We start from the raw sequence: 13,669 nt of genomic DNA, 5'->3' as shown, positions 1-13,669 counted from the left end.
ACTGAATCTTAAACTTTGAATCTTGCTTTTTGTTGGTCAGTCACTGATTCACAGTAATAGTACAAAAATACATATTTCTGTCTTCATGCTATTTAAAACTTGTATGACTTTCTTTCCCCACTGAAAAAAAGGTGTTTTAGTGTTTTACAGAATAAAGTCATTCACAGTTTGTAAATGATGGCAGAATTTTCAGTTTTGGTGAATTAACCCCCCTTATCATTACATTTCAAATGAAAGACAACAAAGGTGTTTCCCAATTCACATAGCCTAAGTTATGCCATACTCATTTTATGCCATTTTGTAGTATAACCTAAATAGTGCAAGTAGTGAGTTCACATTGAACATTCCAAACAGAAAAAGGTCTACTTTAAATACAAGGATGATGCACTTAATTAACCGAAAAAACAAAGTGTGGAATGCCGGACACTTCATGCACTCAACCGTCACAGCTTTAATTATGTAGCGGAGGCTATCAGACTCCGATGAATGACAAAACAAGCTTACACAATTCATACACTACACGGTTGAGTACATAGTAGGGGTGTAACAATATATCATGTCACAATATATCGCAATACAAAAATGCAACAATGTGGATAGTGACAATATGTATTGTGTATAGTTCGCCCAAAATGAAAATTACTGAGTGAGAAAAAACCCAAGTTTACAGAGTTGTAGTGTCAGTACTACATTAAACTATTATATATCATTTTGAATATGATGTTTAATAATGTAGAGGGGGGATATTTGTGGGTCCTGATAGTGCCAAATTTGTTATGTTACCAGTAAATGTGGCGTACATTATTTAAAAAAATATCTAGTAAGTGACAGAGTGCAAACATATTCATCTAAAATAAATGTTTCAGCATCAGATTCATTTTTATCCTGCACCAAGTCCACCCCAAATGTAATACCAAATTTAGCATTTTAATCAACAGTACATTTTTTGTTATCCTTTTCCCAGGTCTTGGAGTATCAATAATATTGTATTGTGAGTTCAGTATCATGTATGTATCAAATCGTGACATGAGGGTATCATTACACCCCTAGTACATAGTGCATAAGTACACAGTGAATAGTGTATAAGTGCATACTGTTTAGTGCGTCATTTCAGACAACTCAAGTCTTTGATATTTGTTAACATGGAAAGAATCAACTGTTTATTACGCAGCATTTCCTTACAAAAAAAAAAAGAGAAAGAGAATGTTGCATTAACTTCTGTTGCAATATCAGTTGCCAAGTAAATCAACAGAAAGACAAAACAATTATGTGCGATAACAGAACTGTGGAAATAAAGGAAATGTCTCTACCTTAAGCAAAACACAACTATATTCAAAAAAAGTTACATTTAGTGGCCAACTTCGATTGATTATTTGTTATTCTAGTTTTTCCTTTGTTAATTTTAGGAGAATGAAGAAAATAAAGAAAAGTGGTCTAAAACAGTCACTGAATTTCAATTCCTAGATATTATTTTCAAAATAAGGCACAATTTCAATAGGAAGAGGTAGAAATCTTGCAGTGAATTTGGCCTATCATAAGGAACACATTTTAAAGGTAAACTGCTAGAAGTCATCAACAATATTACACTTTATGATTGTTTAACACTTCAAAACTCAGGTGCTTAAAGTTTACAAAAGTAAGGCTTATCCACACAAAGCCTATTGTCTGTCACAAATAAAATTAAAGCACATGTTTACAGTAGTTTCCTGCCTCACAACATCAATCTAACTATTCATCAGATATCTATTTCAGCCTCAACATTCTCAGTTAATAAAGCCGTTTGGCAGTAGATTAAGTGCATATTTTTCAACAAATGTGATATATGGCAATGCTGTGTTTTTAAGGAATTACTTCATTGTGGTAATGTATTTGGCACATAGAGTCTGTTCACTTTCTGTTGTTTAGATTTCTTCTCTAAAGACGATATGGTATGGAAACAAACTTACCTTTAAAGAAACCAATGCATATTAATTCTGTAGTTATGGTAAAGATTTTCTCACTTTATGTGATTGTGTATTTAGGACATGGAATAGAGCAACTATCTGTTTCATCAATGTAAAAATGGCAGCTGGTGTTTGTCAGAATCTAATTTTGTGGGAGAAAAACTCTATTGTTTGCACTTAGAGTTTAGTATTTGCATCCAAACAAAATAAAAAATAAATAACTTTTTCAAACATGAAAATACACACTTGTAGAAGCACACCAAGTGTCAATCCCAGGTCACAATTTAAACTCTTATATGGAAAAAGAAATATGAAGGGGAGCGTATGAATCAGTCCACACAGGTGAGCCTTTCAGACGTTTTTAAAATGCCTTCAGTATGCTGGAGGCTGATACCCGCCCTCTCCTGAAGAACTGGGGGTGAACGGGGACTGCTGGTAACCCTCTGGAGGGCCAGAATAGGCGGAGGGGTATGGGGAAGTGTGGTCGCTGACTGGATCGTTGTAGCCTAGGCCAACATCGACCAGCCCTTGGCGGTATCGTCGAAATGCGAACACGGTAAGCAATGCCTTGAGAAAAAAGGATAAAGTTTATCAAATGTACAAGGAGGCCATCAGGCAATAAATCCCCATAAATCATAAGCAGTGTTTCAGAATAAGCCGTTTGCAGTTTCTATACAATATGACACATGACTGCTGGTGGACTCTGCCCTATTAGCACAGACCCCGCCCTGAGTGAGTTGTACATAGTCCGTCATGTTTATTTCCTCACCAGAGCATTTAACGGCATTTAAAGCTAATTAAGTTATTCAGTCAAGAGTAGTGAGTGATTTTCTTTTCTTTTTTGTTGTTGTTTGATTCATATTAACAGCATATATAAGAGTAGGTAAAGTATTATCCCTTTAATACACAGATCTAATATATACATGCGATTTCTTTACTTGCTGTTTACGTTCACAGACATAACCGACTGTGTTTATCTGATCTTTGTGCGTTTTTGACATAACCTTGTGTGTATTTGACGGTTTAAGCGCAATAAGACTAAGAGAACTTAGTTTAAGGGTGCGTTCACACTTGTAGTTCGGTTCACTTGGTTCATTTGGTCCGGACCAAAGAAGAAAAAAAAAACATTTAGTCCTGGTCCGATTAGCGTTCAAATTGGCAATTTTATCACCGAACCAAAATATACCGAACTTTAAGGCATAGGGATACATTCACAACATGACTGGTCGGAGTTTATAACGTATTGCCTATTTTGAGACATCCAAAACAATGCAGTTTGCTGAGGTAAATGCGCTCGTTGTGTGTGCGTAATGGTGTGTAGCCTGCATGTGATGGTATTTTGGCCAGCTGGGAACTCGTGAAGAGCTTATAAAATGTGTAAAGTAGTCAAAACAGCGGCGGGAATCCATCCGTCACACACAAACGATCTGCTGCGTGGAGACGCACGTCTGATGCCTGTGATGGGCAAACTCGCAAACTCGTGAGAAAAAACGACATGCGTGAGGATTCTGTCATTTTTAGGGTCTCGTCGTCCGGTTTTTGGTTTGTTTACATGTCTTTGGTCTGTGTTGCGTTCATATATCATTCAAACCGCACCAGAGTTCGTTTGGAAGCGGACCGAGACCCATCTTTTCAGCGGTCTCGGTCCGCTTGTTTGGTGCGCACCAGGGTTCGGATGGCAGCGTTCACATGTGTTCAAATGAACCGCACTAACAGAGAAATCGCACCAGGGTTCATTTTAATCGAACCAAACATGACAAGTGTGAATGCACCCTAATACTCACAGGGCGCACCGTCTGACAGCCAGCTTTCTGTGTGCGTGCTTCAGATAACCATATATCAGACGTTTAGAGTGACATGGCTTTAAGACGCATCCAGATAATAAACTTTCATGATGATGAAGAACTGCAATGTCACGTGAGTATAACCGTGATACAGATGATAATAAAAACCAAACAGATGTTTTGTTAGCTTTAGCAGAGTATCCGAGGCACAAACTGAACAGGCTCCACCCTTTTCTGGATAGGGGACGGGGAGCAGCAGCTAATTTGCATTTAAAGATATGTACACTAAAACTTCACTGACACATTCTGAGGACATCGGAGACTTACATTACATCTTGTACAAAGGGGCATGATAGGTGCCCTTTAATAAAGTTCTAGGCTTAATAAATGTGCTCACCCAGGTGGAAATGGAGAAGAAGGAAAAGGCCACCACAGCTCGAGCTGCATCAGCTGGGACGCCATTGCCTTTAGTATTAGACCACTTGTTGGCTAGGAGGCAGAAACACACAAACCACAGGAACGTCCACACACCTGATGAGAAACCAGAGAGAAGCTTAATAGGTCTGTTCACTAAAATATGAAAACTCTGCCATCAATTACTCACCTTCATGTCTTCCCAAAGATGTCAGACTTCTTTGAAATACAAATGAACATATTTAAAAAAAAAACGGAGTAGTTTTTGTCCATCCATTGAAAGTTCACACAACCAAAACTTTGACGCATCAAAGAGTTAATCAAGACATCGTAAACTAATTCATATGAATCAAGTGAGTTAATCCAAGAGCACATCAAATATGATAAACAATTGTGTGTGATGCACAAGATGGACACGTTTGATCTTCCATGTTTACCATATTTGATGTGCTCAATGTACATGCGTTGATCCTAAAAGGTCAAGTGATAAAGTCAAATAAAACCCCAAATTATCAAATATTTTCACAAAACTTGAAATAAACCACTCGGTTCATATGGATTCATTTTTCGAAGACTTTATGACCTTCAACATTTTGGTTGGTTTGGACTTTAAATGGAGGGACAGAAACCTCTCAGGTTTCATTAAAAATATCTTAATTTGTGTTTTGAAGACAAAGTCTCGATAGGTTTGGAACGACATGACACCTAACAAACAAACAAACCCCTAAATTAAACCGGTTCATCATATAAAGTGGTCATATCTCTTCATTAGACTTGGATTAAACCACTTGATTCATATGGATTAGTTTTATGACACCTTTATGGATCTTTGTGGATCTTCAAAATTTCGGTTGGTTTTAGTTGTGCGGACTTTCAATGGAGGGACAGAAACCTCTCAGGTTTCTTTAAAAATATCTTAACTTGTGTTTAGATTCTTATGTGTTTGGTACCACAGGAGGGTAAGTAACTTATGACTGAATTTATATTTTTGGGTAACTATCCCTTTAAGAACAAGTGTACATGAGGAACAGAAAATATGACTGTTTCAAACCATAGTGAACATTAAGTCATCATTTGTGTGCTCAAGACATGAAGAAAGACAGCGAATTCAAACCAAGTATCCTTCACTGACAAGGCAGTCCCAGAATGCATTCCGATGAAATCAGTGGAAAAAAATCTAATATGTCAAATTACATAATTATAAATATAGCAGTATTTCACTAAATACTTAAACATTTAAATACTAAATGTTTCCCATTAGGCATGTTTGATTTGAGTAATGTGGAGTTTGTAAAGCGTTCCAAATCATCCAGTTGAGAAGTTTGTTGACATTTGATATTGCCCGTCACACTGCCAGCAACTTTGCCTCAGCTTGTCGCCAGTTGCAGTACTGGTTGGTTGCTAGTAGGTCTTCCTAATTGTGGTTGCACTAGTACCTTGTCACAAACGTCACAACTGCTAAGATTTTGTTCCTCATCATTCGGTGTTGACAATAAAATAGTTGTTATGCTGTTATTAATCTGGAGGACAAAAGTGTGCCGCTAAACCATCTATCTGTACCCGACACAGATATATGGGTATACATGGGATTACTTGAGTCTTGTGGTCTTTATCAAGTTGCACGCACCTGTATAAAGTTAAACCTAACACAACTTTGATGTGTCGTCCACATCTAGTTGGCAACAGTCGTGGACGCCGGCTCTCGCAATAAAAATGAATGAATTCAGGTTGCTTTATTTCTGCAAGTCGCTGGCAGTGTGAACTGGGCTTGGTTTTAACTCTCTTGGTTTAAGATCGAAGCAAATATGTGGCACTTAAAACACAGATCATAAAAAAACCTGTAATACTTCGTACCAGAGAAAACAAGATCACCCAAGACAATGTATTTCCTCTCTCTGGCATTGCTGATCTGGTGGAATAAGGCATCCAGCACAATAAAGACAACACAGGCCAGGAAAGCTAAAATCCCAACACCAACTCCATAGTTGCAAGCACTTTCAGTCTGATTGAACATGCATTTAGCTTCCGGCACATTCGGCTCATTGATGTAGCCTTCAGAAAGGATGGTAGCAAACACCACTATGGAGAAGAGCTGTGATGGAAAGAAGAAGAGGCAAAATTAGAGGCAATGACAGAATCTCTTCAAGAACACATCAAATCATGCACACCAAAAAAACTGCTATTGAGAGCACTGCGTATATTAAAACAGAAGTTCACAGAGAACAACGACTGTCATGTTAAACGGGAGGTGTAACGTTTTCACAAGATGTTTACTTTGGTTATTAAAAAATAATAATAATAACCAAACAAACAGTAAAATCACTATAGAGTTAGAGATGGTTGTGGTTTGCTTTTGGTGTGATGTCATGTGAGTGACACTCTGCCAGTAAACACATCATCAGAGAAGGGAGGGGAAGTTATTAGGATTAAAGCTTATGGGGACATTTACATGGAGAAAAAAAAAACGTGTACAGATAAATAATTTACTGTAATAAACACTGAAATAGGCATAAAAAATAAGAACTGTCCATTTTGATTTCATGGCAACTTTAAAATCATTTTAAATTCATGCACTTTAAAGTGTGGCTAAAATGTCAATACTATTCGGGGTCACTATAACATGTAATGTACAGTAGTTTTGATCAGTGTTGGGTTAGTTACTCTAGAAAAATAATTAAAAAACAAGAATAGACATGAAACGTTTCTTTTAACTTTCAAATAAATAAAATCGCATTTCTCTTGAACTGACTGAAGTGTGTAAAGAGAGAAGATTACATAGAAAAAACATACATTTTAACATTGAAATTTGATGTTAAATCCACAATTGTCATAGAATTGTCGTAAAATCTATACAGTATGCGATTGCAGTAACTAAGAGAAACCCCTTACTCTTAAATACACCGAAAGAAAGAAAGAAAGAAAGAAAGAAAGAAAGAAAGAAAGAAAGAAAGAAAGAAAGAAAGAAAGAAAGAAAGAAAGAAAGAAACTAGCTTCATAAAAACAGACGGCAGCGCTAATGTTGGCATGACATCCCGATTTTACCCATGTTGACAAGTCACATGATGCAAACCACAACAAACTCATAAACTACTGCCATATGGTCTGTGTTTTGCAACTTATGACAGCAGCATTTTGTTTTGCGATAAACTTTGCTCAACTACACCACAGTTTTCAGGGCAGAAGAAATACCATAAACTTTCATATACTATGAGCACTAGCTCGATTAGCTAACGATGACTTTGGTCTCACCCAACTGAACAGCCGGACGATAGTCTGAGGTTGTTTTATAAAGCTCCCCAAATCAAAGGCTCCACCGGCCAGCGATGCACCGTAAGCACTCGACTCCATGACCGCTTTTGTGCGACTCTAGCCTGTCTTTATTGGTGACAGATTCGACAAATTGTCCAGCTTTGATAATATGCTATTTACTTTCACACTTGTTTCCTGAAAGTAGTGCACCGCCCTTCAAGGAAGTACACGTCACGCCAATACGAACTTTCCCAACAGGCAGTCAGTTATTATAATATGAAACCCGCCCCTAGTTTAGAGACGTGTTGTCTATCTATCTATCTATCTATCTATCTATCTATCTATCTATCTATCTATCTATCTATCTATCTATCTATCTATCTATCTATCTATCTATCTATCTATCTATCTATCTATCTATCTATCTATCTATCTATCTGTATTAAATCATCCTGTGGGGTTCAGTTCAGTAGTCAGCAGCTATTTGACATATGGCATGAAATGAACATGCTTAAATATTTATGAGTGTAAGAGTTTTCCAGTGTTCTGCTTCTGGTTTAGGGTGTAGGCCTGATGCTTCAACACTCTGTGATCTAACTGAAGAAGTATTTTTTGAAGGTTGACCACGTGGCCTCAATCTGTTGTGGCGCATTCACATCATACTATGTTAACTGTAAACACCAAAAGATTTTTATTTGTTTGTTTGTTGTCTTTTTAATCGATCTTTCAAAACACTGTAGGCTACTGAATGAATAAGTGCCAAGATAGCCCTCTAGGTGGCGCTATTCATCTTTCCTTTTCACTTGAAATGATAGTTTACCCCAAAATGAATAAATCATCATTTTCTTACCCTCATATCTTACAAACCTGTTTCTTTTTCATTTCATTTTATTTCATTTTTTTCTCCAGTGGAACAGAAAAGAAGAAATTTTGAAGAACACCCAGTCGATGCTGGCACTTTCCCTTGGGGGAATCCCTGACACCATTTTGAAGTGAGTTTCACTTTGTCAAATGAACGAGGGAAATTTATATGGACAAACCGTCATTGCCCTTTGATATTGTCTGAGGGAGTGAGTTTACTCAGATCAAGGCCAGCTTTATGTGTAATTTTATTTTCTCCAAATATTGCATAAAAAAAAATCATAAAAAAGAGGTTTAAATAATAAATCAGCTCTATAGTAAATTCCAAGTGTTTAAGGGCTAGTGCATTCCATTTTAAGGCACAATATGTAATTTTTTCGCTGCTAGAGGGCACTTATTCAAAACAAAGGCGTAGCTTGATGACACATCATGTGAGGTTGTCTTCACGTCTACAGCTGGTATCTGACAGGACTCGGGCAGAAATCATAATCATGGATGAGCTAATTTATTAAAGATTTATTAACATTACTGTAGTATGAAGCAGGGTGTGGCTGAAAGCCGTTGGAGCAGAACGAGGCCACTGCGCTAATGAGAGACGAGCGTGACATACGGCTCGAGAGCAGTGGAGCTTTTATTATGCCGCAGATGACCGCTTCTGCTTCTTCCGGTCAATTGTTTATGGGGTAAAGCTGCGCTGTTTTATCATATTAGATATATTTGTGTGTTGAAAGTTGTTATAGTGGTACTCTGCGTTTGCATGGTAAAACATGGTCCTCATGCACATCCGTGTCCACAAGACGGAGGGAAGTTAGTTAGTGAAGGGCATAAATATTTGGAGTGGAACGCAGCCCTTGTTATTCATTCGTTGTCATAGACAGTTTCTAGTTAGTTCACCTGTTCTTTATTCTGTTGATTACCTTCTTCTGTGTATTTAAGCCTTCAGTCCTCCTCAGTTCTTATGTGTTAACGTTGATGGTTTGTAGTCTTGTGGCTGGTTGTATAAGCTGCTTAGACTGTCTAATCCAAAAAGGAAGGCTGATTAGCCCTAATCAATTGCTAGTTGGTCATACTAGGGGTGTGTCTCAATCAGTTCCCTAGCTCCCGAGCTCGTGAATCAGTATATCGTGTACACAAATTCGGGCACTGGTAAGGACAGTAAAAGATGCTGGTTCACTACACATTGGGACACTTATGACTCTATTTCCGGCGACGTGACAACGTCCTCATTGTACAACATCACTACTGGTATTTATGAACAACAACAGAGCTGATATTTTCTGACATTACTTGTAATGTTATTTAAAGTACATTATGATTAATTATTTGCTTGTTACATATACGTGCAACATTTCAGCCGTGAATAAATTATAAATGTTAGCTAGATTATGTTCATTACCTGTCTAGCGATTTATGTTTATGCTGAAATATAATAAAATAACGGTTTGTATTTTTAAAAACATCTATCGCGTATCGTTATGTGTAGTGAGTTGGCTCACGTGATTCAAGTTTCGCGCTTCAGAACTTCCGTTAAGGGAGCATTTCACGGTGCATTGTGGGACTTTTCAGGGAGCGAACGTTCAGTGCCCTGGAAGGATTCTGCGATTGAGACAGCCCTTCAAATGGCCAACTCCCTGTGCCCTGACTACTGAACTAGGGAGCTGATTGAGACACAGGGTAGTTCTTAATTTACAGTATTAACTTAGCGGCTATGTTTATGCAACTGGCCGCTGCTCGCAATGTTATTAATGTCACACATATTTATTCTGGATATGTCTACAAAGCAACCCCTGACAGCAAAATACATGTTTTAAGCCCAAAGTATACTTCGGCCTAATTTTTGTCATCAACAGGACATGTCCGCACACCATGTCCTGTTGATGACACAATGTCTGGTATAGAAAAAAAAAATTGTACTGCGCATGTGTCGAACTTGGTCATTCGCGAGGATCCGCGGTTGATGCCCTCTCCAAATAACCACACTTGTGGTCTTGGCCACTTGAGATCATGTGTACGCGACAGAAAGTAAGTAACGTACGCAAGACTGTCCCATGTCTTAAAAATGCAGTGCACTTAAAAGTACAATATGTAATAATTTTGGCCGCTAGAGGTCGCTCGAGGCCTATTTAAAACAAAGGCGTAGCTTGATAATGCCAAGTTTGAGTGCGCAATCTTGGCACATGTGGTCTTCACCTCAATGGACGGTGCAAAAGAATAGGGATTGAAGTCGGGAAGAACTCATGTTCGTGGATTAGATTATTAACATTACTGTAGTATGAAGCAGAGCAGGACCGAGTGTTGTTGGAGCTGAATGAGGCCACTGGAGCGATTGCGCAACACGCCTCACGAGCAACTTTTATTATGCCACAGTCGCCGGCGTCATTTCCGCTTCCGCTTTTCCAGTCATGAGTATGAGGTAACAGCTCTGTTTATTATTAGATATATTTGAGTGTGTTGAAAATATTATAACGTTACTCTGTGCGTTCACTCGGTGACTGCTGTGAGACACTTGTTTGAGACACACTGCAGTAAGATAGATTGATTTTAGAATATCATATTAAATACTGGATGGCTTGTGCTGATAAATGGCATGCAATTAATTTTAAAACATTGTATGATGGAGAAAATTTTGTATTACTGTTAATAAAATTAAACCTGCATCTGATTATGCTATGTTAGCTATTTGACAAATTAGTGTTTTTCTCTGAGGCATGGTAAAGCATGGTACTCACAAAAAATCAAGAAAATTGATTTAAACAATAAGATTAAACGTGTTGAGCTATATAACAATTCATTTTCTGTCTATAAATACATCACAACAGCTGTTACCTTGTCTATTAAAACGTGTAATATACTAAAGCTTCTTTGGTGTTTCCATGGTTTCTACAAAATAAAACCGGAAACTGAGGATAACGTGGGTATGACGCAATTGACAGGCGACAGGCGTCCAAGAGCTTTGGTTAAAATCGCAATTTTCTCACGATTTACAAATAACTTAAGGCAGGCATACACTGTGCGATTTTCATCCGATTTTGAGCCGAATTCTGACTCTCGCGACTCTTTTTTGAGTCGGGCCGATATTTTACAGCAAAAATATTACATATTGTACCTTTAATGCACACTAAACCCACACTATCTCAAATACTGCTTCAGAGCGGTATTATGTTCTGTATTCACATGCCCTGAATTTGTCTGGCTATCACCAGACCAAGCTCAATTTAAAATTGAACATTGGTCTGGGGAGTTTGCTATGTATTTCCTACTGCACAAGAGGCGTGATCAAGAAGCATTATTCACGCAATTGGATAGTCCTTCAACCAATCAGATCAACGATCCGGGTGACGTACTTTTGCAGAGCGATGCGAAAGCTCCAGACAGGCTTAGTTTGTATTGGTTTGTAGCATTGATCAGCGGTTTGCAGAAGCAGCAATGGCATCGAGCGATTTTTGCAGGTTGTGCAAAAAAACATGAAAGTGAGTGGTATTTACACCCAGTCAAGCGATTTGTTTGCTAAACTAAAGAAAGCATCTTTGAGAGGTTAAAAGGGAATTGGATTGAAATACCCGCCAAGAGACATAGAAAGAGCTCTGTACCCGCCAATAGTGAGCAAGGTGGATAAGCCAGTCTGTGATTGGTTCCCGCAAAAGTGTTACAGATGCAGCAGAAATGAATGTACGGGTTTCCAGACTGAGTTGCCGGGCGAAATCAAATCGCCGGCAGATCAGGCTGGGTTTACCCAGTCTAGCCCTGAATGTGAGATGTCAAGGAAAACATTCGACTGTAAGTTAAATTAACTACATATTACTATATTATTGTAATTTGGTGGTAAAATATAAAGTGTTGCACATTTTATTGATGCAAAGAGTAGGCTATGTGTATTTTGTACATAATTTGCAGCTGCTTTTTATCACAATTTTAAAATTGTGTCTTACATAGCGACCACTGAACAGACATTTAGTGTATTTTAAAATGCAAAGTATTGAAAAATAATTGTAATTGTAAATAAGTGTGTCGGGTACTAAAAAGAGTCTACACACACTTGTGGTCTTCACGCCCACTTGAACACTTGAGCCAAATATAGGAAATAGGTCATGTAAGTAGACAAGTAGTCAAGTGCAAAGACTGCAAGTGAGGGTATTTGGGACAGGGCATGACTATATTTTGAAAGATGCGCGGACACAACTGCGCGCAAGACGCGTCCGGTCGTGGAAAGTGAAGTATACCCAGGCCTTTAAATCAGCCTTGTTGCAGATGTTAAGGTAATACAGGCTACAGTTGCACATTAGAAAATACACTTACTCAACTCAGGCAATTAAGTTCATGCAATGAAGATAAGATACAACCCTAAGGTTTGTGCTAGATCAGAGTTTGCTTTTGATACAGTAAATGTTCTCAGTGTACCATATGGCTGAATCTATACTGAGGTTGATCTTTACAAATGAAGGGTGAGTTACAGTAAGTTGGCAGTCTCTACAACGGTTTACAGTATCACACTATATTGTAACTTCCTCTGACGCTTCTCTGACTAAACTGCAAATATTATCTGTTTCAGAAATTCAAACCAGTTGAATCTATATCTACAGAATCTATATAGAATCACTGATTGACCATTAAGATAAGCTGAATTAAATGAGAGACAAATGTATTAAAACTGAATGAGAAAATGCAAATTGCATTATGAAAGGCAGTTATGTGAATGATAACGTTATATAGATGAAACATTTATTTTCTGTAGTTAAAAGGATACTTAGTGATTTTTTTTACACGTTTATAAAGTGTTTGATGATCTGTTGTGAGATTATTATTAATTGCTTGTGAGAAAGTTTAAAAAAAAAAAAGAAAAAGAAGAAAAAAAAAGCCCACTCTTGTTTCTTCCTCCTTTGCATGGTGTTTGTGGGTTGTCACTTGTATGCAGTCTGTCAACTGTGCTGTGAAGCGTTTCTTCACTCCCTTAATGCGCATTGTTATACTGAGCAACTTTTTTTTTTTTTTTTTTACATTTGCAAACTTTGTACAACATATTTTCTTTAGACAGAAGTTCAAACTCCATACAGCAGCAGTTAAGGTGAGTATCATAATTACTTTACTCAGGACAGCTGTCAGACATTTGCCTTTTCTGTATTGTTGAATGAGCAGCTAAAGAATTTTGATGGACTAAAACTAAAATTAGCTCTAGATCAAAAAGAGGACATGTATTACGAAAATACTATACTTTAAAAGAATATACTTAAGTGTGAACCTAATGGAATGTTTTCAGACAACTATTTACATGTTAATTGCAATTAAATGAAAATGTAGTGTAGTTTAAATGTATATTAAAAGTAATTATTTGAACTTCATAGTGCTTTTTGGCCCACTTAAATAGTATACATCTTTATATGTGATATAATACTTGTGTTACCTTTGAAATATGGTTAAAGG

General features: G+C 37.5%; 2 protein-coding genes across 10 annotated transcripts in view; one reads left to right on the top strand and one right to left on the bottom strand.

The window, feature by feature from the left end:
* Positions 1 to 2,088: 2,088 nt before the first annotated feature.
* On the bottom strand, positions 2,089 to 7,612 carry syngr2a (synaptogyrin 2a). The gene is made up of 4 exons (XM_067382789.1): positions 7,391 to 7,612; positions 5,996 to 6,233; positions 4,125 to 4,258; positions 2,089 to 2,510 (listed from the first exon to the last, which is right to left on the bottom strand). The coding sequence occupies exons 1-4, from the start codon at positions 7,487 to 7,489 to the stop codon at positions 2,316 to 2,318; spliced, it is 666 nt and encodes a 221-aa protein (XP_067238890.1). The 5' UTR covers positions 7,490 to 7,612; the 3' UTR covers positions 2,089 to 2,315.
* A 746-nt stretch (positions 7,613 to 8,358) lies between these two features.
* Positions 8,359 to 13,669, top strand: part of LOC137017976 (transmembrane channel-like protein 6) — a 32,439-nt gene continuing 27,128 nt past the window's right edge. For 4 of the 9 annotated variants that reach the window (XR_010894665.1, XR_010894666.1, XR_010894664.1 and 1 more), the window contains exon 1: positions 13,139 to 13,313. The gene's annotated coding sequence lies outside the window, so the exon portion shown is untranslated. Of the gene's footprint in view, positions 8,383 to 12,406; positions 12,508 to 13,134; positions 13,314 to 13,669 lie in introns of those variants that run through there. The other 5 variants (XM_067382788.1, XM_067382787.1, XR_010894667.1 and 2 more) reach the window with 4 other exon arrangements.

This window comes from Chanodichthys erythropterus, chromosome 3 (assembly GCF_024489055.1).
Source record: "Chanodichthys erythropterus isolate Z2021 chromosome 3, ASM2448905v1, whole genome shotgun sequence".
Lineage (NCBI taxonomy): Eukaryota > Metazoa > Chordata > Actinopteri > Cypriniformes > Xenocyprididae > Chanodichthys > Chanodichthys erythropterus.
This window is presented reverse-complemented; position numbering and strand designations above follow the sequence as displayed.